Genomic DNA, 27,574 nt, shown 5'->3' with positions numbered 1-27,574 from the left:
ACAACTTCACTTTTATCATGAATTTTACTTAATGTCACTCTGGACAAGTCCTGATAACACCTTTCCGATTATTGTCTCACTGTCCATTAAAATTGTCCTCTGTATCTCCGCAACAACCTTCTTGCACAAATCGTTTGTTTCAAAAATATTTTCCAGTACCTTTACTATCTCTTTTATACCTCCACCGAGTGCACTGATCACGTCTTCGTGCTTTAAGTTCAACTGCAAGCTGTCTGTAATTTGTTTGTTTTTTTTTTCAATTCTCTTCTTTTCAATGGTATTTTCACATATCACATATCCACAAATCAGCTTTGCTTGAGAATTCTCCAAAACATGTCCCCTTGACCATTTCTCCTGGTACCATTTCACATTCTTATCTAACAAATTGTATTCCTTTGCCCAGGAAACGGCCATTATCATTAGCGCTCTGTTGTGTCTTATTACATACTCAGTGATTGCTATCGTTTTGCATCCAGCCAAAAGATGTTGTACAGACTCTTTTTGTTCACCACACAATCTGCACTAACAGCATTCAGTGAGTCCCCTTGCGGCTTTCCATGCTCTAGTTGGTCAGGTCAGGCCGTGAAAATCGACCTGCTACTGGTAACCATGAATCCGGTACCACCTGTTGCATGGGTCAGGACGCCGGCGACTAAACCGACATCCCCTCTCCTCGGAGAGGGAGGGTGTGCCTGGACATCCTTACAGAACTAAAAATAATATCTGTAAAAGGCCAATCCAGGAGCTAAACCAGGGGTGCCCCACAACAGCATCTACAGGGTGAGGATAGACAAACATATCCATCGGCCAGTCGCTCCAGCAGGATGGAAACGCTAGCATGTCTCAACCTGTTCTTGCTCGCTAGATGACCGTTCCCTACCTGCCGAGAGAGCAAACCTGGTCCTGCGAAAGCCAGGAACCGCTAAATATTCGCATGCAGTTTTATGGAAATGGCAACATTTATGAAATCTCATACCAGCTCGAACGTCCCCCGGGTCAACAAGGTTCGCGCTGGGCTGCTCCCTCTCCGGGACCCTGTGAAAAGTAAGTTAGGAGCTAAAGGAAACAACAGGAAATCTCTTAACCTAGCAGAGTGGAATGTTAGAACTTTGCTGGACAGAGAAGGCTCGAAAAGACCTGAGCGCCAAACAGCACTTGTGGCAATGGAGCTGAGTCGATAATATATAGACATAGCTGCCCTGTGCAAAACCCGACTAGCTCAAAGTGGTAGCATCGTTGATAATGGATACACTTTTTTCTGGAGTGGAAAACCAGAGAGCAAGAAAAGAGAGTCTGGAGTTGGGGTCTCAATAAAGAACTCAATTGCACAAGACCTCGAACAGGAACCATCACCGATCTCTGATTGAGTTATGGTGTTGAGAATGCCACTCCAAAAGAAAAGATCTGTGACCATTGTGAGTGTTTATGCTCCGACGATGACTAACCCCGATGAGAACAAGGAAGAGTTTTACAGTGTCTTGAGAGAGACAATCAAGAATGTCCCCATCTCCGACAAGCTGATAATTGCTGGAGACTTTAATGCTCGTGTCAGGACAGAGACTGAGAACTGGCCTGGTGTCATAGGGACACACGGAACCGGTAAATGCAACTCGAACGGCGAACTCTTACTGGCTCTATGTTCCGAACACAGCCTTGTCATCACGAACACGGTCTTCAAGCACAAGCAGTATCATAAAACTACCTGGATGCACCCTCGGTCAAAACACTGGCACCTCCTGGACTATGTAATAACGAGACAGAAAGATCTGAATGACGTACTCGACACTAGAGTAATGAGAGGGGCAGACTGTGCCACTGATCATAACTTGATCAGATCGAAACTTGCATTCAGAATGAGATCCCAGAGAAATAAAATTAAGGGAAAGCCAACACCAAAGCTAAACGTGAGCAAGCTAAAAACCCAAGAGTGCCGACAGGAGTTTCAGTCGATGGAATATACAATTGATGAGAACACAAGCAGCGGTCGTATCGACTAGTGAGAATAAAGCGCCTGGTAGCTGCCGGATCCCTGCCGAAGTCTGGAAGCACGGTGGAAAGAGACTTCAAGGGAAGCTGCACGAGTTGATTGTTGACATCTGGAGAAAGGAGCAAATGCCACAGAACTGGAAAGACACCATCATTGTACCCATCTTCAAAAAGGGCAGCAGAAAAGAGTGCGGCAATTACAGAGGCATATCGCTATTGTCAACTGCTGGGAAAATTTTGGCACGTATCATTTCAAGTACAGTTATGTTGCAAATAAAATTAATGTAAAAGAAAACATTTGACATATGTTCTCGTTTGTTCTTATCGGTCGTTGTGGAAAATCCAAGGCGGGACAAAACGTCTTCCATATATGTGAAACTGTAAGACCACTCATTTTGTACTTTAATCCTATACCTCTAAAACGTCCCAGGTAGAACTCTGTTGAAAAATCTCGCCCTCCACTCAACCATCAGTGACCACATATCATTCCCAAATGGTGGAAAGCACTCCATACACATTGATCTCATGCCACAGTCTGTTTCTTTATTTCCTACCGCCTCGCTCACATCAAGAATGACACATCACAAATCAGGGCGCTTCAAATGGTCATGTGAGAAAGTCGAAATTCAAATGCAATTGATCATTTTTTTCGGAGTGAAAACAGTTAAGTGATTTTGGTAGTAAAACACATGTTTGCTGTTGCAGTGTATTTTGCAGAGCCACGTAACTGAACTAAGTCTAAGTGAAAAGATCTAGAATATAAGCTTCATTATTTGAGATATTTTCCTGTGTCGTAAGGAGCAAAAAATCTTGTAAATGGAAAAAAAAGTCAGGATAATAAGCTCAAATACTCTAGCAAGTTAAATTGACAAACGTTTTTATTCTGATAAAACAGCGTTCTGAAAGCCTGCATTTAAACTTATTCAGTGATCCATGGCAACATATCAAATTACACAGTTTAAACCCACATATATGTAATTTTCAAAGTACTACATGTATGGTCGTTTTTTAGTCTTTTGCAGGTTAAAAGTTTTGGAGAAGTTTTAATTATATTTGTGAAAAATATGCCATTTGGGAGGGTCTTTGTGCAGCTAGACTTCAGTATTATATTAGTAGACTTCATTGCAGACAAAGAAATTATAAACCTGTCACGCAACATGGAACACTCATACTCAACACTCAAAAAACCACGGACCACTGCATTAATTTTAAAAGCCATCAATCTAAATCTCCTTAAGGGAGCTTCTCCAAATTTCGGAAGGTCAAATTTCCGATTGTTCGGAAGTCATATCGGAAACTCAAGTGCAACTATTCCGATGAAGTCACAAGATTAAACACTGATCATCGGAATGAGAGGTGTCGGGACTTCCAAAAGACTTCCGATAGATAAAAAATATTGGTCTTCTGATTGGACTTGATCAAACATCCTATTAGCACGATACACTGAATTTTGAAACATGAACGTCTTCTTAAGGTCTGTGTCACGCGAGATCTACGTCCCCATTTAGGAATACCGGTATATGAAATTACCATCCAGATGAAAAATGCCTTTAGAACTAACTCAGCTAGTTTAAAACGTGTTTAAAATTGTTTGAAACATGTTTGAAACCTTGTTGTTTGGATGGAGTTTGAAACTCTGTAGAAGGTGTTTATCAGTGTTTGAAAAACAGTCCTGTGTCCTGTGTCTGTCAACAACTCACATTATCATGACTGCAGAAGTAAATTCCTATGAAAAGGTCGCTGCACCTTTTGGGCACTTCAGGGAAAATGCGATCGTTGAAATCATCTATGCATTGTTTTTGTGCTTCCAGTTGCATTGAAATGTTCAAAGTTATCTTTGAAAAATATTGACTCGCGCCCGTTCATCGAGCGATATCGATCAAAGAGCCGTCCGGTCAATTTTAGAATGTCAAATATCACGAATTTTACACTGTTTTCCGAAACCTCGAGAGTATGTTGTCCAATATTAAAAGCCCTCCAATATTAAAACTGTGCAGACGAAACGAATTAATATGCCGTTGTGTTGTCGCACGCTGACTGATCAAGATACGTTCAAAGGTCAATGTTGGGATACAGCCGCACAGCAAACAACCGAAATGTGTTTCACGGTGTATTAAACTGGCGCAGGTAGTTGTTTTTCAAACATTACGTTAAAGAATTGGCAATTAAATCAACGGACGTGTTGCGCTTCACCTTTAAGTTTGGTTTCTAAGAAGGTATTTAGAGTCACATATAAATGCTTGAAATCAGTCATTTTTCTTGTTCTTGAGATGTTGAAGTTGAAAATAGAAACAACAGGAGCATAAATTGTAGAAACATGCGAACACAAAGATTATTATCTGGGAGATTGAAGATCCGTACGTTTATACTAAATACACTCATTTATAAAAACATTGTGTGCCGATATGCCATTCTAGATTGATGTCCGATTTTATTGGAATTTTGAAACCTCAAATCGGAAATTCTTGAGTCAGACACAAGCAGCTATCAGAATCGGAAAATGCCAATAGCGACATCGGAAACCAAAATTTCCGATATTAATTCAAGAAGAAGCTCCCTAATTGCAAAGTAAACTCTTCTTCACAAGTTTCAAGTACAGTACTTCCATAACAGGACTTTTGCACAGCATAATGATCTCAGATCTCCAATTTATACCAGCTGATCTTTAATACCATTAAAAGAAAATTATGCTTCTGTATAGATGTGTAGCACAATCACCGTACCCACTTGGGGGTGACTCAGAAACATTTCCTGATTTATTCAGTTTAACGTCTTCAATGAAGCTATATTTTTGCTGAATGCTAAGGTTATCCTTGTTGATTAGCATACAGGGTGTAAAAAGGGTAAGCGACTTTCCTTTCTTGAGAAAACAAAGGAAAAGGATAGAAAAATAGGCAAATTTTGAGTGTAACGCGTAACACAATTTTCAAATTGAAAGTCTTCAAAACCATTTTTCATAAGAGAGAACAATTATGTGGATTAACGGACAATAACCAGTGATAACACGCAGTAAATACTACATATGAGCCAAATTAAAACAGTTCAAGTTTATTAAAACACATTAAAAAGATTCAAAATTCCGTAGTTTCCTTACTGTAACGCTGTGTTTTGGAATTCTGGCGCTCACTAGGTTATAGTTTGAAACAAGTCTTCAATTGATATCTGTGGCTTCAAAACCATCTCAACTAAATGCTCATACCTTGTGCTTTAACATACAGAAAAATTAGTTTGAGGGATCCACTACGAATGGAGAAATCACTCCTCAAAACAGTCGCTACGCTTTTTCTGTTCCGCAATTACGCAATAATATTTTTCGAGACCACTTCTTTCAATGTTGCTCCTGCTCCAACCAAGGCGTAAGTGGGTTCCAACCAAGCATTTTCTGAATGCTCACAAGTTCCACTAGCTATTTCCACAGTTTCGTCATCGTAGCTTTCAGGGTAGCGAAAATATTAGCCTTTGACTGAGTCGCTACGTTTTTTTTAACATGCCGCGCCATATTGAACCTAGTCTTGAGTGCCAGTGAACATCACAAATCTACATCGCAAAGAAGCCATGATTTCCATGTGCTTCACAAGGCTTGGTAACCTTTCCTCTATGGATATTATTGGGAAGTCCACAATGTCTTTTCAGGGGCAATTTTCAGGAAATTGAGAGGGACATCTGCTCTGACCTCAAATTTTAAAGTGGAGCAAAAAAGTGGAGCAGAAAGCCGGCGTTTAGGGTGTCAATAGAACTAAATGAGGGGATGCTATCCTCCATGTAGTGAAAGCTTTCTGTTTTTACTTTTTATTTGCCTCAAAATTGACTATCTGTATGAAAGACCACGCCTGCAAGGGGTCATGGGTAAATCAAAAATTCAGTTTTAACGGACGAAACATTAATATTTTCCGAACAATTAGAAAGATATGTAAGTCTGGATGTGAAATAAGCCAAAATAAGTGATTTTCACCCCAATAAACACAATTTCACAATTTTTAGGTATGTTACAGAAATGGGTACCGTGATCATGCTACTCATCTATAGTTTAAATTGTTGATGTAACTAAATGCTTCGTGTACAGTATGTACTAAAAGTTAAATTATGTATGAGCATGAAATTCACTCTTTATTCTACAATACAATGTAATTTACTTAGACATACTGCACCCAGAGCTCACCTTTGGCGAATGAAGCAACATTGAAGGACACATGATGAAAATGATACACATTGACGACGAGCCTGGGACATGGTAGTAACCCATCTCTCTGCTTGTGATCGCTAATGTAGGAAAGTCGTAAACACAATATCATCAGTGCACTCCAAAACAAATTATAGAGCATTCTTAATATCACAAACTGAAGATGGACCACTCAATCCGGAGTCAAGCACACTAACCATGAGGCCACTGCACTTCCCAATCATAGTGGGAGATGCGGTGCCCTAGCTCATGGTTAGAGTGCTTGACTCCGGATCAAGTGGTTCGGGTTCGGGTCCAGGCAGGGGACATTGTGTTGTTATCTTGGGCAAGACACTACTCTCACGGTGCCTCTCGCCACCCAGGTGTATAAATGGGTACCGGCGATTCACTAATTACTTTCGACACTCAATTGAAAACCGCTCTAAATCTAAACCGCCTGTTCAATTGCATCTGAATCAAGTGTCAGTGTTCCATTAATACATTTCTTTGAGAGATTTACTTTTTTTGAAAACTTTCAGCAGTTTTGTGGAACTAAAGATATGTTCAAAATATGGTTGGCATTAAACAAAAAGAGCAAAAAAAGCCAAAAGAAAGTACTTACGATGATTATCCCTTTTCCTATTCTTAAATGAGTGCCACAATAACTGTTTTATATGAGTTATTCTTAAAAACATTACAAATGTAAGATACATGTAGACACTGCTTATTAATTATTTTCAAGACCACTATCTTGCCAAATGACAAAACGATGTTTTCATTTGTATACAATTATTATTATTACCGGTACATGTACCTTCATAATACAGTTACATGTAATTACAGAAACTACTGTACTTTTCTCCAGCTTACCTTAGGGTAGTTCTTTTCTTCAATTAACGTCCGCTCATAACTTTGAGCCAAATACTTAAGTTGCTTGGTCTGGTACATGATAGGTGTCTCTCTTAATGAAAGTAGATTATCTTTTCCCTCAGTAAGAAGACTGGTGCACTCAGGTGATAGAAGCCGATCAGTTGAACTATCATCAATAGCCATTTGCGAAGTCTCCTGAGCAATTGACAAAGCTGCAACACTTTGTTGGTTGCACTGTGACTGAAACAGTCTATCCATAATAACTTGACTTATAAGGTTACAAATACTACCTGGGAATCAAGAAAAAGTAAACATCGCATCAAGGCTGTCGTTAAGAGCAGAGGGATCGTGATTCTTCCCTGCATCAAGTGTCAAGAGTTTTTTGAATCTGTGTACTTGGAGAGAGTTCAAATATATTTAACACTGCCAGTTCACCATCTTTCGAAGCAATTTTTGTATCAAAAATTGACACCCCCAAGTTGTAAGATATACTTTGGTACACAGTTTGCATGATTGAGGACAAAGAGATTAATTTTCCCTTATCTAGTGGAAATTATGTCTGACGATGTCTTGTGTATAAATTAAACAGAAATGATTTGAAAAATGCACCACATCTATGACCTTTTATATTACTTACATGTATAATGTTTCATTTACCTAGGACCTACAAAACAGAAAACCACCTGAACATGATCACTGAAATAATGCTGTGTGCAGGGTTAAGTGTCTTAAATCAAGCTGTATCTTTACAATGATGAACACAGTACCTGTAGTGAGATCCATTTCAGATAGATTGCTTTCCAATGAAGGTAAATAAACTGTGTCTGGTGATACATCAGAGCTCTAAAAAACAGGAATAGAAGAATACTAAACAAATACAAAACGCGCCGAGTGCATTGTTGAGTTATATAAGCATACAGGAATTTTTAAGAACACAAGAGAAGTGCGGAGAAGCACAAGCCGAAGGCGAGTACTTCTCGCACTTCTCAAGTGTTCTTAAAACTTCCCAAGTGCTTATATAACTCAACAATGCTCAAGGAACAAGTTTTTTATTTCTTTTATAAAATAAAAATGACCACGAAGGGACAAGAATTCATCAGACAACAAAAATGAGCGCACGCCCTGGATGGCGCAATTATGGCGCAATTTTTCCCTGATTGCGTGATACGCGTGCGTTTCTTCTGCTTAACCACCTCAAATTTTTTCATGTATATTATTAATAAGTAATCACATGATTTTTACCGTGCAATTTGGAATAAATAAGCACTTGTAAATTTTTTCAAAGACTTTCGTGCCTCCTCGTTATTCTGGTCATTTAAAGTCGAAACCAAGGTCAAATGAAGGAAATTCTTCAGCCATAATGGCGGTCTGGAAAAATCTCCTCAGCATTTTCAGCGACAAAAATGATTGACTTGGCTTGCGTGCATATGTTGAGTTATTAGGCACACACCATACGTATGCTGTGTGCCTTGTGGAGTTATAAAGAACTCGTCTTGACCAATCACAGTGCATGATTAACCTTGGTTATTTTATAAAATGTAATAACATTATTGGCACAATTGCATATTAAACTGTAAATCAAGAAAAACGCCTCAATGAATGTTTTCAGAGTTAGATAATGATTTTTAACATACTAATTTTTAAATATAAAACAGTGCTTTTCAATGTCACAGACATGTTTTAACAGAAACTTCTGCCTTCGGCACAAGTGTTACATGAATTGCAAATCCGAATATGAATGTAAATAATATTAATTATTACTTATATATAATCATTATAATTATACTATGATTACCTTCCCTTGATAAACAACTTTAACGTAATTTAAGTTGTAAAAAAGGTTGCTGTTATTCATCGTGGTGAAGTATTATAATAAAGTATTCTCATTTGTCTCATGATATGTGGTCACTTGTGATGTAGATCGCGACGTTGCGACTGCATACTACTAGTCTTCATCAGGCGATGAGGTCGACTGGTTATGCGTAACCTTTTAACCTGGATGCTCCACTGTGATTGGTTGGTTTTCAGCAGCTGTGATTGGTGCATTTCGATCCTTGCTGTTTCGGTGTGTTTTTCCTTCGGCGGTCTGCTGTCGTACAGTTCTGCTATTGTTGTGTTTCTTGATCATGGGCATCCATGCCTCCGGAATTTCTATTCCACTATCCCTGTTGATGTTGTTAGGGTGAAGTCTTATGTGAATTGCCTCTTTGACCCTGCGTGTGTATCATCGACGAGGATCATGATCAATAAACTTTACTTCATTCCAAAGCGGGCTGTCCCGTGTTGTTAGCGTGTTCTGAAACGGCGGAGGTCTGGGTACGGGCAAGTCGGATGTCTCTCTTCTGTTCTTTGATTCTATCTTGCATAGGTCTTCCAGTCTTGCCGATGTAGATTTTATCGCATTCACAGGGAATCCTGTAAATCATGGCATCTTGTTTAGTCGGTTCGGCAGCGTCTTTTGGTCGTACTAGATGTGATCTTATTGTAGTCTCCGACTTGAAAACAGGGCATATGCCTTGTTGCTGTAGGCAGCGTTAACTTATGTTATCTATGTAATTTGCACACTATCTACATTTTTCTTTATGTTGCATTTTTATCAGACATTTATTTTCAGATTTGCATCTTGTGTAACACTTGCTCTGGAGAAGGCACAAGTTTCTGCCAAAACATGTCAGCAACATTGAAAATTGTTGTTTTATATTTAAACGTTATTGCGTCTCCCCTGCTCTCTAGGTAGACCTTTAGGTTATTAACCTAAAGGTCTACCTAGAGAGCAATAGTAATAACACTGTGGACACTACAAATCTCAAATCAAATTTTGGTTTTTGATAAGAAGGGAAAAAAATCATCGAAATACCCAAAGGGAAAAACCTTGTTGGAGCAATAAACTCAGCACACATACATGTAATGGCATCAAGTCTGGGAAAGGATCCTGGCTACATTACATGGTATTATTGTGTAAGACATCTTCTCACCACCACTCCCAGAATAATACATGTATCTATATATTATTCCACTATTACGCCATTTTACCATATTTGGTCAAGAGAACACGCAAAATTATACAAGACGGTAATACACTGTAGTGTCCCAGTTTGACCAGTTTAGAAAAGAGCAAACACTACGGAACAGGAGTTTTTCAATAAAAGAAATTGTTTTCAACATGATGAAAAGCCTGAGAATTTAGCTAGTCTGAGCCCCTCAGGGGTAAGGAAGAATACAAGCAATGATTGCTATGCAATTATTAAACTATTGGAGGGTAATGTGAAGTGCTAGTTTTCTACCCATGGCTGGTTTTCTAGCCCTTAGGAAGAAAGTCAAAATTTTGGGGGTTGATGTATAGTGTACGTTACCTGCGTTCGCTTTCGAATGAAAAGCGTTTTAACCGCACGGCCATGGGCCCAGCACAGTTCTTGCTATCCACGGTGTTTATTTTTCGATTTGTCGGTGACCAGACCCAAACTTCCACTCCACCACATAGTCAGTGGGACTTCAAATCATGCAACTTATGATGTTTATTCGCCAAAAGCTGTTCACAGGTTAATGTACTTAAAATTTTATGAACATTCTACTCTTTATTGAGTACAAAATATAATGTCTTTTTGTGCTATTGAAGCGCTTGATTCGAAGCGAGTATGGAATACATAAAAAGCCATTACGTCATTCATGGAATGAGTCGATGTTGCAACTTTCTCTTGGGCAGTGTGTTAAATAAGATTGTGCTTGTTTTTAACTTTTCTTTTGCCAGGACCGACAGTAGTTGACAAGAGAAGTGAATTGGCGTGCTGTTTTATTGAAGCAAGTTCAGAGATCAGGTGGGAGGGTGGAATTAAATATAGCCAAGCAAAGAAGATGTTAAAACTTGCAAGGATTACGTCATTGGTAGGGACATAACCACCGTACTAAAGATAGCCGTGTATAACGTAATTCTTGAATGATGTGACTCATGTGACTACTTTGCTTGCCCGTTACTCATGTAAAAAAACCATTTAAATTTAATCGTGACTTTTAAGAAAGAAAGCTGTAAGTTGTTAATAGTGTTATTATCGTATTGTTCATACCATACATATCCCGAAGAAAGTTCCAGATTAATTAAGACCATTACGTCATCGCAGATTTCACAACAGCTACGACTGATGGTGCAATCAAAGATTTCATGTGTGTGTAGCTGTTGTTGTCAGTTGTGCTGCAGATTGATCAGGTGATTTTGTGTCTATAGTCATCAGTGAATCATCATGCTTTGGAATGTGCACTACATATTGCGACTATAGTGGTAAGAAAACAGATAAATTTTTAAAGTGCTGTTATAAGAATTAAAAGATCTTCTTGTTCCCACTAAAATCCTCACTGGAGCCCATAAAAACTATCAATTCAAAAAACGGTTTTTTATTCAAACTACAAATTACTTTGTAGTTAAGATGTATCGGTCCAGTTTCTGGGTTTAAAGTTGTCTCAAGGAGGGGAGCTGTCTCGGGTAATAAGTAATCGCATAGCAATCATTGCTGCTATGGGCCCATTACACCTTTCGATCATTCATGTATGAGCATAAATGTAAACACACTGGAAAAGAACGGAAATTACTGTTTCCTTTCCGTATGCTTATGCTAGTATCAAAAATTTAATAATATTAAAAAACTGCTGTGTTCTACTGTTGATTAATTTAAAGTCAGCCCTTACCTGAAGGGAAACTCTAAATACATTCGAAAGACTTTTCATAATCTGCTCATCTGTTACATTCACCTACAAAGTTAAAAAACCTCAAAAACAGGACTTGAAAGGTTACTGAATCTGAATGCATTTACCATTAGTGGACCAACAAACAAAGTAATGATAACCTAATATGTACTGTTCTTTGGCAAAGATGACATGCCTTAACAACATCTACTTCAACTCATCAAGTGTTCTAGAGGCAAAGTACAACAGGGAATAGACCAGACAATGAGTACATGATACTGTACGAATTTGCAACCAAATTTTAAGCAATCTGGGTTCATTATATTGCTCAATTTGTGACCAAAATTATGACCTTGGGGGAGGGGAAGGAGTCGATCTGATCCACTTCCAGTGGAACCCAAATCCTGCTACGGTGGCAGGGAAACATAAGCTACCCAACCACTGGCGGCAATGAAACAATCACAGTAACATTTAAGGAAGACGAAACCAGGCAATAAAGGCACAGCAGATGAAAAAAAGGCAATGGCAGCTGCAATCATGGGGCAAAAGACTTATACAAAATGTATGTGTATACTGTAGCTTCACCTGAATCAAATAAACAATATTTTATTCAGCTGTATCCAATAATGTATATAAACACTTCCATCTCTAACCTTTGAGTGAACAGAATCTTCTTTCTCAAAGGCATCCTTTGTTCGCTTGAATTTAAAACTTTCAGAAGGGGAGGATGAACTAGTCGGGGAAGTACGCTTTCCACACTTGTCTCCAGTTTCTTGAGAGTGATCATCAAACTCAAAAGATTGTGGCAAAAATCCATAACCGCTGTCTTGACTATGAACACCTGAATCTTCTGTCACAGGTTTTAAGCTTTTTCTCATGGGAATCGTTTGGTTGTCTGATGCGGAAGGTGCTGATAGGCCACCTTGATTGAGCCTGGCAAGGCGACGACGCCGCACCTTCAACAAAAAATGTTTTTAAACTAATGCCCTGCTGTTGGGAATTACATAATCCTGTCTCGCTCACTCATATTGAGGCTTTGAGCACTAATATTTAAAGTACATGTTCCAGCTGCTTCTGCTTAGGTGGCCTCATACACCATAAGCCTTTTTAGAGACATCACGCCAAGCTCGCCACTTCTTCTGGAGAGAACAGGACAGCCACAACTCAGCAAACTCCAACCCTTACCGGTACTCTTCTCAAATAGTGTGTAGGTTCTTTAACATCCTACAGGGATCTTATGAATATGGAGGATATTTGTGAGACAGGGCCTACAGTTTACAGTCCTTATCCGAGAAGACTTGAAAGTCTAACCATTTGCAGATGAAATTACAAAGGCAGCACTTTCTCCTCAGTTATTTTAAGATCCTGAGTGTTGATCTGCCCAGGGTTCAAACCCGCAAACTCCCACGTGACAGCCCGATTCTCAACCAACTGAGCCACCAGTGTGCCATGTGCAGTTTCATTGCATAAATCTAGTATTAGCAATCATGAAATAATTAAGACTTACAAGAGGACACTCAAATGATTTATGTACATGCTAGTACACTTCATCCCAGATGATACCCAAGTTTATTGTTTCAGTCCCTTCCTCTACCTCCCACCTAGACCTGCTCCCAAAAACATCTATGTAGTATTACCCCAATCATAAGAGCGATTGTTCTGGAACAATAGGGCAACCAAGTTACGTCACAATTATTCAAGATGGCGGCGCCCGGGAAATTTGAAAGCCAAAATAAGCGTTTTTGGAATTTATTTTTCTCGAACACAAACGCTTTCATTGGAAAAAGATTGAGCAATTCCAATTGTAAACATTATGTTCTGTGGTTTAAAGTTATTTTGTTGTTTTAGTGGAGGTTCCCTTTAACGCCAGACGATTTTACTCGTCAATGGGGAATCCCTGGGAGTCAATGGGTTAATATTATAATAATCTAATCATGGAAATTATTGTAGGCATTATACCACTTATAAAGGGAAAAATATCAGTAGTTACAGGTATCTTATTCCAGGCTACTATTAAATTTGGATAGAATGAATACCGGTATTTATAGATAATTGCCAATCTGAGTGAAATTAAAGCAAAACGATGAGTTGTATTCCCTGGACCAAACAGCAAGATATGGTTAAGAAAAAACTGTTATCAACTCAATTTTCTCATTGCTTTAACTCTGATCCGGGGTGTACCACTAGTAATTCTACGAGCAACTACAGTTAAAGTCACAATAATAAAGTTGTCTCCACCGGACAGAAACGATTTTTTCAATTACCCTTACAAAATTGTAAACTCTGGCCGGCGGGTCTAAAACACAGGTCACATTTCCACAGGTCACTCGTTGCAGGTCATTGTTTTACCTTTTTAAAAGTGAACCAAAACCCTCAATTATGGCTAACCCTTAAAAGCCTAAAAACTAGGGTTAGCCAAATTGAGGGTTAGGGTTTATACTTTCCAAAAGGTATTAAAAACAATGACCTGCAACGAGTGACCTGTGGCAATGTGACCTGTGTTTTAGACCCGCCGAACTGCGGCTACCATCATAAATTTCATAAACTGAGCTTATCAACAGTATGGCATCATTAAACTGACACAATGAATTAAGCGAGCCCAACGTACTGTTGCCCAACATTTTCTCAGTTGAAGAGAAACGTTTTACAATAACGACAAGCCTTCTTCATACCTCGTCTGGCGTCAACTCGCTCATATTCATAAAAATGAGCTTCTTTCCATCCACATTCTGTGAGATACTTAGACAAAAATCTTCTTAAAATTATCTATCACTGTAGTTTTAGTGCGCCTGCGATAATTAAATGTTTTCAATTTAGTCTTGCATGACGTCATGCGCACTAGGAAGTCGCAATGGTTGTCGGGATAGCATTTTGGGATAGAATTTTGGGATAGGATTTTCCTGCTGCCCTCTTCTTCCGAGATCTCCGAATTGTTTGCCCTCTATTTGTTCTCATCGCGGTGGAAATTATGAGCAGAGATAGAGCCCCACGAGTTTTTCTTGGCCGTTTACCTCGCGATATAAAAGAGAAAGATGTTGAAAGGTTCTTTCGTGGCTTTGGACGTATTCGAGAAATCAATTTGAAGAATGGATTTGGCTTCGTGGTACGTATATAGCGTAAGCTTGGATGAATATTATAAGGAACTCCTTCTGGTATAAGCAATTTATATTTTTAGAAATACATTTAGTTCGTTTCAAATCAGTAGTACATTAGAGAGAGCGAATTATACTAAACCGTCATTTGTTACAAAGTCAACTTCGAATTCTTAGCTTGGGGAGAAGTTGCTTTCACGTCGCCATGCGCCACGAGGAAGATCGCCACTAGTGAACGCGCCATCAAACACCAATGTTGATGTCGATGACCGTGCTTATGATTCACTTTCCATTTTCAGTAATGTAATTCATGTTGCCTTGAGTGTGTCGCATTTATTGATGTGAAGGTTTTAACTTTGTCATTTATAAACGGCAAACGAACGAACGAGTCGTACTATCGATCGAATATTTGCAGATGTTGGTGTTGTTCTAAGGACTATTTGCCTGGTGTAAAGATGCCCTTGCTGTGGCAATTTTGATTTTATATTGGTGGCGAGATGACTGATCATCATTTGAATTCGTTCTGTCTATTCAGTGTTTGCGAATTTTGTTCATGGCTCTAAATTTTTGAGTTAGAGAAAAAGAAATCTCGAGGTTTCCTATACATACTCTTTACAGTGCCGCTCGGAGATAAGCCAAAAACGCATACAGAAAATAAATGCACACAATATGTTTTTTCGCGTTTTTTTTTTATATGTGTAAACTTGCGTATCGTATACGCGATTGTCCAGTTGTTATAAACCTTCTGTTGCTTTTCCTGTTATTGTTTACGGAGACAAAAGAATAAATTGCATGACCAACGACAAGTCGAAAATTTACATGCAGTACCAGTAAAATCAAAGTTACCACCCTTGCGCATCGTATGTAAACCCTATGCATGTGTTTATTGACGCGTAAACGTCGTATCCTTATGGCAATTTCGACATGGATTTTTTTATTGATATTATGAGAGGCTATCCCTAATTTCCAGACAAATCAAGAAAATCAGGCCCAGACGTGATCAACGATCAATTTAAGATGGGATAAAGAAACTTGCATGGATCGATTCGAAGTCAATTCCATGCAGTTATTAACTGTACACAGAAGATCGCCGGTACAACTAAGCATTGTTTTCGTTACTAATTTTTTCCACCAAATGGTAGATGTTTCAACGAAATCATCGCTTTTTCGTATGCGAAGAATTTAATTTTCATCGGAATTTCCACTTGTAAACCATGGGTATGTTTATTGTTGCTTAAACATCATCTCCAATTCGCTATTTGCAGTTTATAATTTCGACAATTCCCATACAATTTAACAAATCAAAAATCGTCTCTGCTTACTCATGCAACCGCAGAGAGATAATTTATACATGAAATTGATTGATTTTGCGTAACACATTAGTTCCTAATATATGCCAGAAATTCATGCTTCGGTTACTCTTGCGCTATGCGTATCGTGCCTTGTTTCCTATGCGTTGTGAGGTGGTAACTTACTTTTGAGCGGTACTGTACAGTATGTCGCTTCAATTATTATCAATTTTGATCCGCAAATGCTGCCGATGAAAATATCTACAGTGCATTACTTCGAAGTTTTATACCCTTCACAGGCAACAAAGATCTCAAAAGACAAGGGAAATTGAAACATCCTGTCTTGTTTTCCACTTACTCCTTGACAAACTACGGACAGTTCAATATTTGTTTCGCTGTCGTGGGCTCTATTTTAGAAGGATACCTTTTGCGATCCGATAAATCTTTTGCAACGGGATTATGTAAACAAAGTAACCAAGGGTTCAATTCTGTATGAGGTGCATTTCACCCAATTCTGCTTAATTAAATATAACCAGCAGCCCTTTGTTTATGTGCTAATTAGCCTCACTAACCTCGTTTGCATGTACAAAATACAAAAGAAATGTTGCTTGAGAGTGAGGCTAGTGAGTCTAGTTAGCACATAAACAAAAGAAAACATTTTTGGCGTCCATTTATGCATTCAGTCTATTTCATGGACATTCAGGGCTTGACATTAACACTCACCCGTTTCCCATTGGATAGTAAATTTACCACTTGTAAAGTAAAAAACTAGAAATGAACCAGAATACTCACCTGATTTGGGAAGTAAATTTTTTACTACAATGGAAGATTGTTGACATTTTTGACTGCCTCACGAGGATTCATATCAAAGGACCCTGTGAACATTGTTAACTTTGATCCTCAACCCGGACTGCAACTGTGGTGAGCTGGTGGTTCAAGGTCAAGGCAGTCCAATTTCAATGATTAATAAAAATTTAGTCATTGAAATTATGACATCTCATTAACATCAAATAACACACTGACAGTACCAAGAAACATGTTCATTTCTGCAGGAAGCAACTGTAACACTGTAATCCATTTTGGAAAGTGAAATTTTGAGGTGGAAAGTAAATTTTGAAACCTACTCTCCAAAGTGAAAAGTGGTTTCAAAAGTTAGTGTGAAGCCCTGACATTACATGAATTAAAATCGTATTTTTCACGTGCCAGCAAACGTGTTTGACTCCTCTTTCGTGCTGAAAATCCATGGCTAAAAATCATTCGTTACTGTTGCATTTACAACAAAACAACTGAAACTTCAAACTTCCCAGCCTCAAATGATGAATTTCTGTAGAAAACTGCAATGATGAGCCCCTTGATGAAGTTTATGAGTAACAGACGCACTGGCCTTGAACACCAAAGTGGTTTGTGTTTTTTCACCTATCGGTGAGCGTCACGCTTTACCTAAGTATTCACATCAAAAATGACTGAAGGAGTTAAATACTCGATTTTAAATGATGAATGTCTCTACAAAACTGCTAATGATTAGCCCTTTGCTTATCGATAGGTTTAAATTTCTTCAAAAGTACATTTGGTGTTTTTTTTGGCTTTACAACACAAATAACCAGCTGCCAGAAGGACTTTGAGCCATTAGAATAAGCTTATGTTCATATTTTTTGCTCTTTTAATGACGCACCGACCAGCGAACACACAAACTATTTTAACATTCACACCTTAGTTGAATCGCAGATGATGGAGAGTAAACAAACGACAAGGCAACTAAAGAAAGACAATAGGAGAGCTCATACAATGTAAATGCTGATGAGCCTTTTTGCGTACAGTTGTATGTGTTGATGCGCATCCATGTTTTTAGGTGCATTTACTTGTTTATCATATGTACGTTTTTTGTGTATATTTTGGTTCACTTACATTTGTATCTCCGAGCTGCACTGTAAAAGTATGATATTTTTCTTACAAAATTGTTTTAAGGTATGGTTTTTGTGGATAACAAACAAGCACTTTTTCTTTATCTAGTGCAAATTACACAATTTTTGATCCAGGGTTCGGTTAAGAACATGGTAACAGTTCTCAGTTCGACAATATTTTCTTTCTTCACATCAAAATCAGCTTTGATAAAATTAGAAAAGCCTTGTTTACAAGTCAGGAGAACATTTTGATGTATGGAGGTGGAACCATTGCAACTCATTTTGACGGCTTACATAAAATACATTTTTGTAACAAAAAGCAAAAAGGAATCAAAGGGCAATGTAAAAAAAAGGTTGTTTTGATGTTGCTTTTATTTTCCCTCATGAGTTCAAGAGAACAGAAGAAGATTTATGGACCATGTTTGTAAGTAATTTCGTTTCAACTTATGCAGGAATTTCAAGATTACAAAGATGCAGATGATGCTGTTTATGAAATGAATCACAAGGAATTGATGGGAGAAAGGTATTAATACATCTTTTCTTGGTACTTGTGACCCTATTCTTTACTGTACATGCAGGTTGTTTTTCTCATGTTTTTCTTCTGAATGCCATCTACCATTAGAATAACTGTTGAACATGCACGTCCCACCTCAAGAAGTGGAGGTAGTGGAGGAGGGGGAGGAGGAGGAGGAGGAGGAGGAAGAGATGGTGGGAGTGGAATGAGACGTGGTGGTGGATTCAGGTTCAGAGACAGGTTGGTGCTTGGCGCCTTGGCATTTATACTAGTTGTCAATAGATAAATAGCCTCACACATTTGCAAAAGAATACTCTATTTTATGGCTTGGTTTGGTGGATTCATATTTTATTGGAAAGCTGTTCCACAATATTGTGCCAGCATATTTTATCCCGGTCGGAGACTGGTACGAGCATTGTGGTTGTTTGGGGGTCTAGGCCAAGCAATTGTAGTATTCCATTTACTTGCGATAAAGGTAATTTGCTTGCCACGCAAGCTGTAGGAGAATAAAGAAACTACATTTTGAAGAGTTGAAAAGCAAGGATAAAGGATCCATGTTTGCCTTGCTATGGAAAACACAGTCTTAAAACATTCTGTGCTTTGTTCCATTTCAAATAACCATCAAGAACACAGAGATATATCCAGGTTTTCAAATTTGGGGTCCTCTGGACCCCTTTTTGAAAAATTTGGGGTCCATTGCAAAATTTTGGGGGTCCAGCTAATTAATATTCAAGAATTAATATGCAATCTATTGCCTCTTAATTGCTGCTGCCATACCCTTTCCGATTTCTAATTGCACAACGAACGAATATGTACTTAAAATAATCAATTTCTTTGAAACTGTTGTCAGTGCCTATTGATTCATCGATCAAAATGTATGGGCTGTCAAAGCTCCATCAATCACATTGAAAACATCTCAAGGAATCCGTATGCTGTAGGAACTGTTGGCTCCAGTTGATAAATGATCTAGATCTCCACAGCAAAAAAACAGAACTGCTTGATTGGTGCGTGATTTGAAACCTGTACGATGGGACTTTGTTTGTAAGTTTCAGCCTGATTGGTGCGTAATATTCAAGAATTAACATGCAATCTATTGCCTCTTAATTGCTGCTGCAGTACCCTTTCAGATTTCTCATTGCACAAAAATAAAGTCTTGTTGTGTTTAAAATCAAAATGTATGGGCTGTCAAAGCTCCATCGATCACATATGCTGTAATGCTGTAGGAACTGTTGGCTCCATTTGATAAATGATCTAGATCTCCACAGCAAAAAAAACAGAACTGAATCTCAATTTTCCGTAAAAGAGCATTATTTATTTTAACTACACTTGAGGTGTAATTTAGGAACAAAAGAGTAAACAAATGTAAGCGATCGATACACAGTTCATTGTCGGCCAGTGCGGCCTTGACTTCGCCATGGCCAATGTTAATAATCAAGCGATTGAATACAAGTTTCATGTTCAACATGTTAATTATAACACTAACTCCCAAGAAAACTTGCATAATTTGCAAAACAGACAAATTATGTGCAAAACAAGAACAGAGACTTGATTGGTGTGTGATTTGAAACCTGTACGATGGGAATTTGTTAGTGAAAAACGGCTGGAGCGATCTGAAATCAAGCTTTCCACCCTTGTCTTTCTATTGGTACGCAGAGGTGAATGTCGAACACAGACCCTTCATTTTTCTGGGTATTTTTAATTTTATAAAAAGCGCTCTACTGCATGTAATTCTACTAAGTTGTAGAAGGACACGGCCAAATTCTACTCGTGACAATCAGTCATCATTGACACTGTTGGAATGTTTTGTGGATTTATCCTAATGCAGCGAAAAAATAATGATGCTTATCAACGTTTGCAAACGTTTTCTGGATGTTTTTAAATGATTTTGCAATGGTATGGAACGTTTTCTATTTCCGCTGGGGAACGTTGCAAACGTTTCAGAATGCATTGACAATGTTTTTGAATGCATTTCAACGTTTCCAAATGCGTTGCGTGGAAAAACAGCTCAACGCAATTTTCATTAAGCCTGGTTTTCCCAAAGAGGGTCACAAATAAGGAATATACTCAATCTGCAAACAAGAGTTATTTACACCAGCTGTAATTAATACTTTGTCAAATATTTCAAAGTGTGACAAATAAGACCGCATTTGCCAGATTCATTATAATGCGTTCGGAGTTGAAAACAAGTGCTGCCTTAGTAAGATATCTACTGCATCAATTTCTTTCTGTACATGTAGTTTAGTTTTAAAAGCAATAGAAAGATAGTAAAAGCAAAAATTGCTGAACAGAACACTTTTTAGCATTGTCTTTGGTTTGAGAGCTTTGGAACCAAATGTTTACTTTTGGTAATCGGACGTGGCACCATTCTCAGTATTGATGTTCATGAAAAACTTGGGATGTTACAAAAACTCCTGAGTAGTGCTGGTTTCTTTATTTTTCCAAAGTTATTAGGCTTAACAAGTTTTCAGGAAAGTTTTGTTAATTTAAGCTTTTACCGGTACTGGGATTTCTCTGTTTTCGCGCGTCTTTGTATGTCAATGATCCAAACTGCAGCTTGGCAACAGAAAGGTCAAAAAAGCGATCAGTGGTCAGCTACGGGATGACAACTGAGTTTCATTGTCAATGTTTTGTTCAGTGAATGTGAAAAGAAGTTTAAACTTTGTAGGTTCATTTCAAAAACTCACAATGACCAGTACTAGTGGACACCACTCTTTAATTCAAATATTAATCACAGGAATTAAATATTCATTTTATCATTCTGCCTATTGTTTCTTGGAGCAATAAACATCACAGCTAAATACGACTTTGAATAACAAAAGAAAAAAGCACATCGAAAGCATGTTTAGAAATGCGCATTTACAAACAGATATGCACAAAAAACATGCATGGGTTTTGCATCTGCATGTGACTCCTATTTCTGGTCTGCACTGTATGATGGGCATCTTTATGAAATTACTCTTGAAGTCAAGATTACACTTGGGCCATTTCCTCTCAACCAGAGATCCTGTTTACGAGCAAGGGGTTGCCTTTTTGGTATATGGCCTTATTCTTTTTTGTTCTTTTTATGGGATAGATATGGTGCTCCATATAACACAGAGTACAAAGTAACTGTTGAAAATTTATCTTCACGTGCAAGCTGGCAGGTGAGAATTCCATCATTATGCTCATTCAACATTGTTCATGTATTTAAGGTTTATGTGGTGTAGCTGTTTCTGCAAATTGCAGATTTTCCTTGTCTGTCCTAATGACCAGTGTTTTGCCATGATATTGTTTTTTTTAGTGAACAACCGTCCAGTATTTCAAGAGAAGCCTTTCTAAGAGAGTTAAAATTAACTGATAATAAAGTTTACAGGTGTTTTGATGACTCTGTTATCATTATCAACTTTAACCCTTTAACCCATTGTGTTGTCAGCAGATTAGCAAAAAAATATGAGCCCACAATACTTGTGTATATACATGTAGAAACCGCTGAAAATGGCAAATGCTATCGTTTACATAACATCACAGCTAAATTACACGACAATAATTAGACTATCTTCAGATTAAAAGGAAATTCATGGGGAGAAACGAAATGACTTTGTCATTTCTTTATTTATTTTAGCAATCGTAGCAGCTAACTGGCAACTGCTAACCCTTCTGTTTCAAAAGAGTGAATGTTTAGGGTTAGGGTTAACCCTAATTTACAGGACTATTTTTTATGTCCCCTATCATTCATGTACATATAAAAACTAAAAAATTGGTTTCGCATCACTCATTAGTAAAGATGTGCCTCTCTAAGTTCTCCCCTTTGTTAGAGTCATGTTTGTACGGTTTGGCCTTTATCACTTAATGTCATAAGATAGTTTTTTGGCTGGTAATTTCAGTGTTGGCCTATCCCCAACAGGAAAGGCAATTTTGTTGGATGTCTCGTGCTGATTCGGCTTTGGGTAGTTATTATGAACTGATAAAACTGTTGGTGGTGCAGTTGATGACTCTTGAATGATTTTGTCTAATGCATTGTTTATATCAACATCGCAGAATGTCTTATTTAAATCAATCAAGTACTTTAAAGTTAATGATGATAGAGTCATCAAAGGAGCTTTCAACCTTATGATTAATGATTTTTTTTCCCTTACTTATTTGACAAAACCTAAAGTTATCATTATCACTTCCGTACAGCCGTAAATTATGTACAATAATATTCATCTAGTTCTTTCATGTTTGCAAGGAAAACCAAGTCCATGGTGACCTTGTTTTATTTAAATCCATTTTCATAAAGTGAGCATGTTGTATAATTATTATTATGTCTGTGGGTAATTTTATAGACACCCGAATGTCATTCTTGAGTCACCTCCTTTCGTAATTTTAACTTGGTAGTTTTAATAACAGTAGAATTTGTCCGAATTTAGTCCAAATTTAATAGTATTATAATTTAATTATTTACACAGTGCTGCACCTTTTTGTTGACGTGTTTTTTTTTTTTTTGGTTTATAAATTTTATCAGTCGGAATAATAAAATATTCCATTTTCATGAAAAGATGCAGGGAGCAGTGGATTTGTTTGAGTAACTTCTATTCCTTGCATTTCTCTTATCCTTAGCTACAGTCTGTAGTGGTAAGGTACATTATGGGAGCTTGGTTTAGGCAGAAATCAATGCCTGATTTCTTTCCTGGTCTGTGCGATAAAAGGGGGAAATTAGTGGCTGTGGCAAAAATATGGCACTTGGCTTGCCTCTCAGGGCTAAGATTGGGTAAATCATTCGGTGATTCCTGATATGGTGATATCTTGGTGATTGGTCCTTCATTCAAGCTGATGTGGAATTCTGAATGTCACCTTGGTTTTCATCCACTGGGGTTAAGTTCGTATAAATGGTAACACATCTATGGTCTTGGTCTAAATAGATAGTTTTGCAAAGGTAAGGTTCATGTGTACATGTTATACTAACATGTTATGTTTTAAAAGTTAGTTTTCATGATTGTGAATATTGCAGGGAAAAAAATCTTTTTATGTACTGTGGTATTAGGTTTTTTGTACATGGTTACAGTATAGAAACAGGATTTTTGTTCTCACCAATCTCTAGTATATTGGTAATACAAAAAAGGTGATTTGAGCGGTTGGAAATAAGTTATTTCACGTGCCATTAGGTTGATATTGGTTGCATGTATATTTTGTAACAACAAATTAATGCCAAAAGGTGGAGTAATTAACATTTCAGACATACATGAATACAAATGAGGAATCAGATAATGTCGTTGCATTTTACATGTAGTACTGAATGTGCAATAGATTTCCTAAGTAGAAAATGCAGTAGTATAATATTGATGCCAACATGTGAAAGCAACATTTCTGTAAGAGAAAACAGATTTCTCATGTCAATTATTAAATAGAGCTTTACAACTCACAGCTTGAATTGTAACTGTAATAGTAATATGTAACAGATATTAATGTAGAACCACGTGGCAATGGAATTTCCAGTTAGAAAAAACAAAAAAACAAAAACCCATAAGGGAAGTTGAAACCATGTCCCCAGTCTAACCAAAGGGAACTTGCAGTACAGGTTATTCCACTTAAGGAAGCCCTGATACTTGACGGCATTGTAATAAGGGATTCTCACTGAAGATTTGAAAGAAATGTACCGTATTCAAGTCAGTAATATCTTTGTTCTTTTAAAAACTCTATAATAGCGTTTCCATTCCTAATTTTTCCAGATATGCAATATAGGACACACATGACTATGGCAGATTTGGGAATTTTTTGTGTAACACCGATCTCTTTTCCAATAATTATTGTAAGACAATTCATTCATCGTGTTTCATGGCATATGTCGCTATCCTTTGTCATCTTTATGTTTGAACATTAAGATTAACCTTTGGCGCAAAACTTGTAGAGGACGTGGAATTAATTTTGGGTTTATTTTTGGCAGGATCTTAAAGATTACATGCGACAAGCAGGGGAGGTGACTTTCACACAGTGCCACAGAGATAGGATAGGAGAAGGGTTGGTGAACTGATTGCTTATATAAAAGTGATGAATTTGTTTCTTATGGCTGCTTTTTTCTGTCAGTTTCTATTAAAGTAATCCGTTTTGAAACATTTTCAGCGTTGTTGAATTTGCCTCCCTGAATGACATGCAAAGAGCACTGAAACGCTTGGATGGAACCGAGTTGTTGGGAAAACGTTTGAGGCTGACAGAGGTTAGTTATGTACAAAATAAGAGTGCTTTTATAAGCGGAGGGGTTGGTGAAGTGGTAAGATCTCTGCCTTCCAACCCTAAGGTCCCGGGTTCCATTCCCGGTTCTGCCGAGACTGGAATATTTGGCGACCATCTTTCCCGCTAAAGTTCACTCAGCTTTCCATCCTTCCGAGGTCGGTAAAGTGAGTACCAGCATGAATGGACTGCTTAGAAGCGGCTGCAATTTGCACCTGTATATGCTTCCAGTCCGCTGGGGGTAAATTGATCATTGTAAAGCGCCTTTGAAACGTTGTGATAAGGGCGCTATATAAATGCACCACTTTACTTTACTTTACTTTGTAAACCATGGCTGTGTGGACACCTTGATGCAGTCCCACTGTGATGACTTCTGGTACCATAATGGCATTGATTTAAAAGATGGATGACTGCCCTGGGCTCTCAAGATAATTTTGTGTCCCTTAGCTGTTGTTGTAAACTCATGAATATCGGTCAGCTACACCTACTGGTGAACTCGCCCTACGTAGGCGAGTTTGATCACCAGCGTAGGTGAGTTCGCTGTTTAGTTTCATGACAAATGAAGAACTGTGAATCGGCGCTAAAAGGAGTTCTAATGACTACTAAGTGTCACAAGCACCTTTACGTTTACTTCAAGTAATGCTTAAGTTTCGTGACAATTAATGCACACGCAATATCGCGTCCTTCAGTCAAAATTGCACGAGCTTTGGGAAGAGTTCCAGCCAAGGAGAAAGACGACAAGCCAACCCCTGAAATCCTGCTCTTAACTGTACAGGCCAACCCGTGTGCAGTAGCACCGCTGCACACAGCGCAAAACGGCTCCTTAAGGGGCCGACGCAAGGCAACGCTGTTAATTACAAGAAAAAGTTTGGTGAAGTAGCCTACGTCCGAAAGTCATCTCGCCAACGTAGTGAGTTGACCAAGGTGTAGGCGATTTCGGAAGTAGGCGAGTTGACCTGGTTCCAAACTCATCTGTCACGTGTAGTTCGAAAGGCGGTTCCCTTGAAAAGTCTTAAGACCGGGACACACTAGGCGACAAGTCAGTCGCTGCGACAAGTTGCTCCATGTGTACTACTTGCAAAACAAGTCGCTGCGACACGACTCCTGTTCGGAGCACACGCAGTGATCGCGTATGAGGGGGAATGTGAACTAGTTTTCTAATTCAATATGGCTGACCATATGACGCTCTCTCACTGGTTCATTTATATTTTGTCGCAGCGACTTGCTGCCGGAAGTGTACACACGATGCGACAACGCTGCTTTCGCTATTTTTGTCGCTGCGATAAGTCGCACGAATTCAAACTGGTTTGAATTCGTGCGACTGATCACGGCGACAAAATTCTGCCGCAGCGACAATGATTTTCATGAAATTAACCGTGTCACACAAAGCAATTTGTTTGGGCGACTTGTCCCCGCGACGTGTCGCAGCGACGTATCGCCTTTAGACAGTCGCACGCACTAAGCTTTAAAAAAAAGGAACCACCCACCGAAAAACTATTCGTTTCGTACGTTTTGTCATTGCAAACTTGTTTCTTCCATCATGTTCAATTATCACCTTTCGTTCATTGATTTCTGGCCTGTCTGGTATCCAAGTAGTTCCCTATTTAGTTCTATCCGCAAAAGCTTTAGGAAACTCCAAAAAGAAATAGCTTTGAATGTTATATTTCTCATTAATTTATTGTTTGTGGTATAGAGGGGAGGACGGCCCAGACGATCTTCACGTTCGCTATCACCACAGCGCCGGCCAAGGTATATTTAAATTCTTTCATAGTCGTATTACCTACAATGTAGCTTTGTAAGGATGATTTATCCGTCAATGTTAAAAAGGGAGTCTAACACAGACTTTTGGTTTATAAAGCAGGTCCAGATCTCGTTCACCAAGAAGATCCCGATCACCCGTGAACAGGGGGCGTCACTCACGCTCCCCAATGGCACAGCGCCGCTCCTTGTCACCACGCCGCGGAGAGAGTCCAGGAAGACGTCTTTACTCAAGCTAAAGCCTTACGGCAACAATTATTTTGGGAATTAAAAAACAAATTGGCGTTGATTGATTTGTTCAGCAGGGGAATATAATACTGAGTTATCTAATTCTTAGAGATGTACCACGAGGCATTAAAAGGTGTTTTATTCTGAAACTTTAATTCCTCTCCTATCCATTCAGTTTCCTTTCATAAGTTTTAACTTCTCAGTAGGTGCCTTTCTGGGATCCTTTGGGCAATAATTAATGTAGACTTGGAAGAACCAAACTGCTGAATGACTAGGATCTGTTTCTTCGTTTGATTTACAAGTAATGATAAACCCTGACAAGCGGAACCGAAAAGTTGGCTGGAAACAGTCCAACTAAGCTCTTTATTCTCGGAGAAGCCCAGTTGTTGTTTTATTCAATGTTTTTAGCAAGTTTTTTCTTCATTGTGATTGTAATTAAATAGATGATAATAGGTGGTATTTCACTGTTAACTTTGTGATCATTAAATTGAATCACGCATTAGTTGATTCCATGTGTGTTGGTGTAGTGGTTTTGTATTGATCTTAAGTTGCGTGAAAATAGTTGTTCAAATTGGACACCCACTTGATCGTTCGCCAATTACACGACAAAATAGGCTCGCACAGAACCAATCAGATTCGAGAATTTTGTAATAGTTACGATCAATAACGGTAATAGGACTGAGTGGAGCCCAATTCGGTCTGTAATCATACGAGTGGTTAACAAAATCGGACGACAGCTTAGCGGGAGGCCGATTTGTTTAATCACGTGTACGATTACAGACCGAATTAGACACTACTCAGTCCTGTTACCAATTAATCATGACCATTTCAATTTCCGAGAAAACAAATGCAATTCCTTTTTCACTGTCTAACACCAACTACGCAGGCTAGGATACAAAAGAAATCCCATCTTCATC

At 38.4% G+C, this 27,574-nt stretch overlaps 2 protein-coding genes across 4 annotated transcripts in view; one reads left to right on the top strand and one right to left on the bottom strand.

The window, feature by feature from the left end:
• Window positions 1–14,483, bottom strand: part of LOC137997384 (ubiquitin conjugation factor E4 B-like) — a 39,624-nt gene extending 25,141 nt beyond the window's left edge. Inside the window, exons 1-6 of one of the 2 annotated variants that reach the window (XM_068843343.1) lie at window positions 14,362–14,483; window positions 12,343–12,645; window positions 11,693–11,755; window positions 7,783–7,858; window positions 7,016–7,305; window positions 6,146–6,246 (exon numbers count right to left, since the gene is read on the bottom strand). In XM_068843343.1, the coding sequence (XP_068699444.1) occupies window positions 6,146–6,246; window positions 7,016–7,305; window positions 7,783–7,858; window positions 11,693–11,755; window positions 12,343–12,645; window positions 14,362–14,391 (863 nt within the window). In that variant the 5' untranslated portion in view covers window positions 14,392–14,483. Of the gene's footprint in view, window positions 1–3,686; window positions 3,826–6,145; window positions 6,247–7,015; window positions 7,306–7,782; window positions 7,859–11,692; window positions 11,756–12,342; window positions 12,646–14,361 lie in introns of those variants that run through there. The other variant, XM_068843344.1, reaches the window with a different exon arrangement.
• An 81-nt stretch (window positions 14,484–14,564) lies between these two features.
• LOC137997383 (serine/arginine-rich splicing factor 6-like) lies at window positions 14,565–27,164 on the top strand. Of its 2 annotated transcripts, none has more exons than XM_068843342.1 (8): window positions 14,565–14,792; window positions 18,424–18,494; window positions 18,594–18,725; window positions 21,559–21,628; window positions 24,388–24,461; window positions 24,564–24,657; window positions 26,365–26,420; window positions 26,533–27,164. In XM_068843342.1, exons 1-8 carry the CDS (start codon window positions 14,658–14,660, stop codon window positions 26,666–26,668), a joined length of 768 nt encoding a protein of 255 aa, XP_068699443.1. In that variant the 5' UTR covers window positions 14,565–14,657; the 3' UTR covers window positions 26,669–27,164. The 2 variants fall into 2 exon arrangements, with proteins under 2 accessions (XP_068699443.1, XP_068699442.1); XM_068843341.1 differs by having other exon boundaries at window positions 14,566–14,792; window positions 26,530–27,164.
• Window positions 27,165–27,574: the final 410 nt, after the last annotated feature.

This window comes from Montipora foliosa, chromosome 3 (assembly GCF_036669935.1).
Source record: "Montipora foliosa isolate CH-2021 chromosome 3, ASM3666993v2, whole genome shotgun sequence".
NCBI classification, from domain to species: Eukaryota; Metazoa; Cnidaria; class Anthozoa; order Scleractinia; family Acroporidae; genus Montipora; species Montipora foliosa.
Note: the sequence above shows the minus strand (reverse complement) of the source record. Positions and strands in the feature narration are given on the sequence as shown.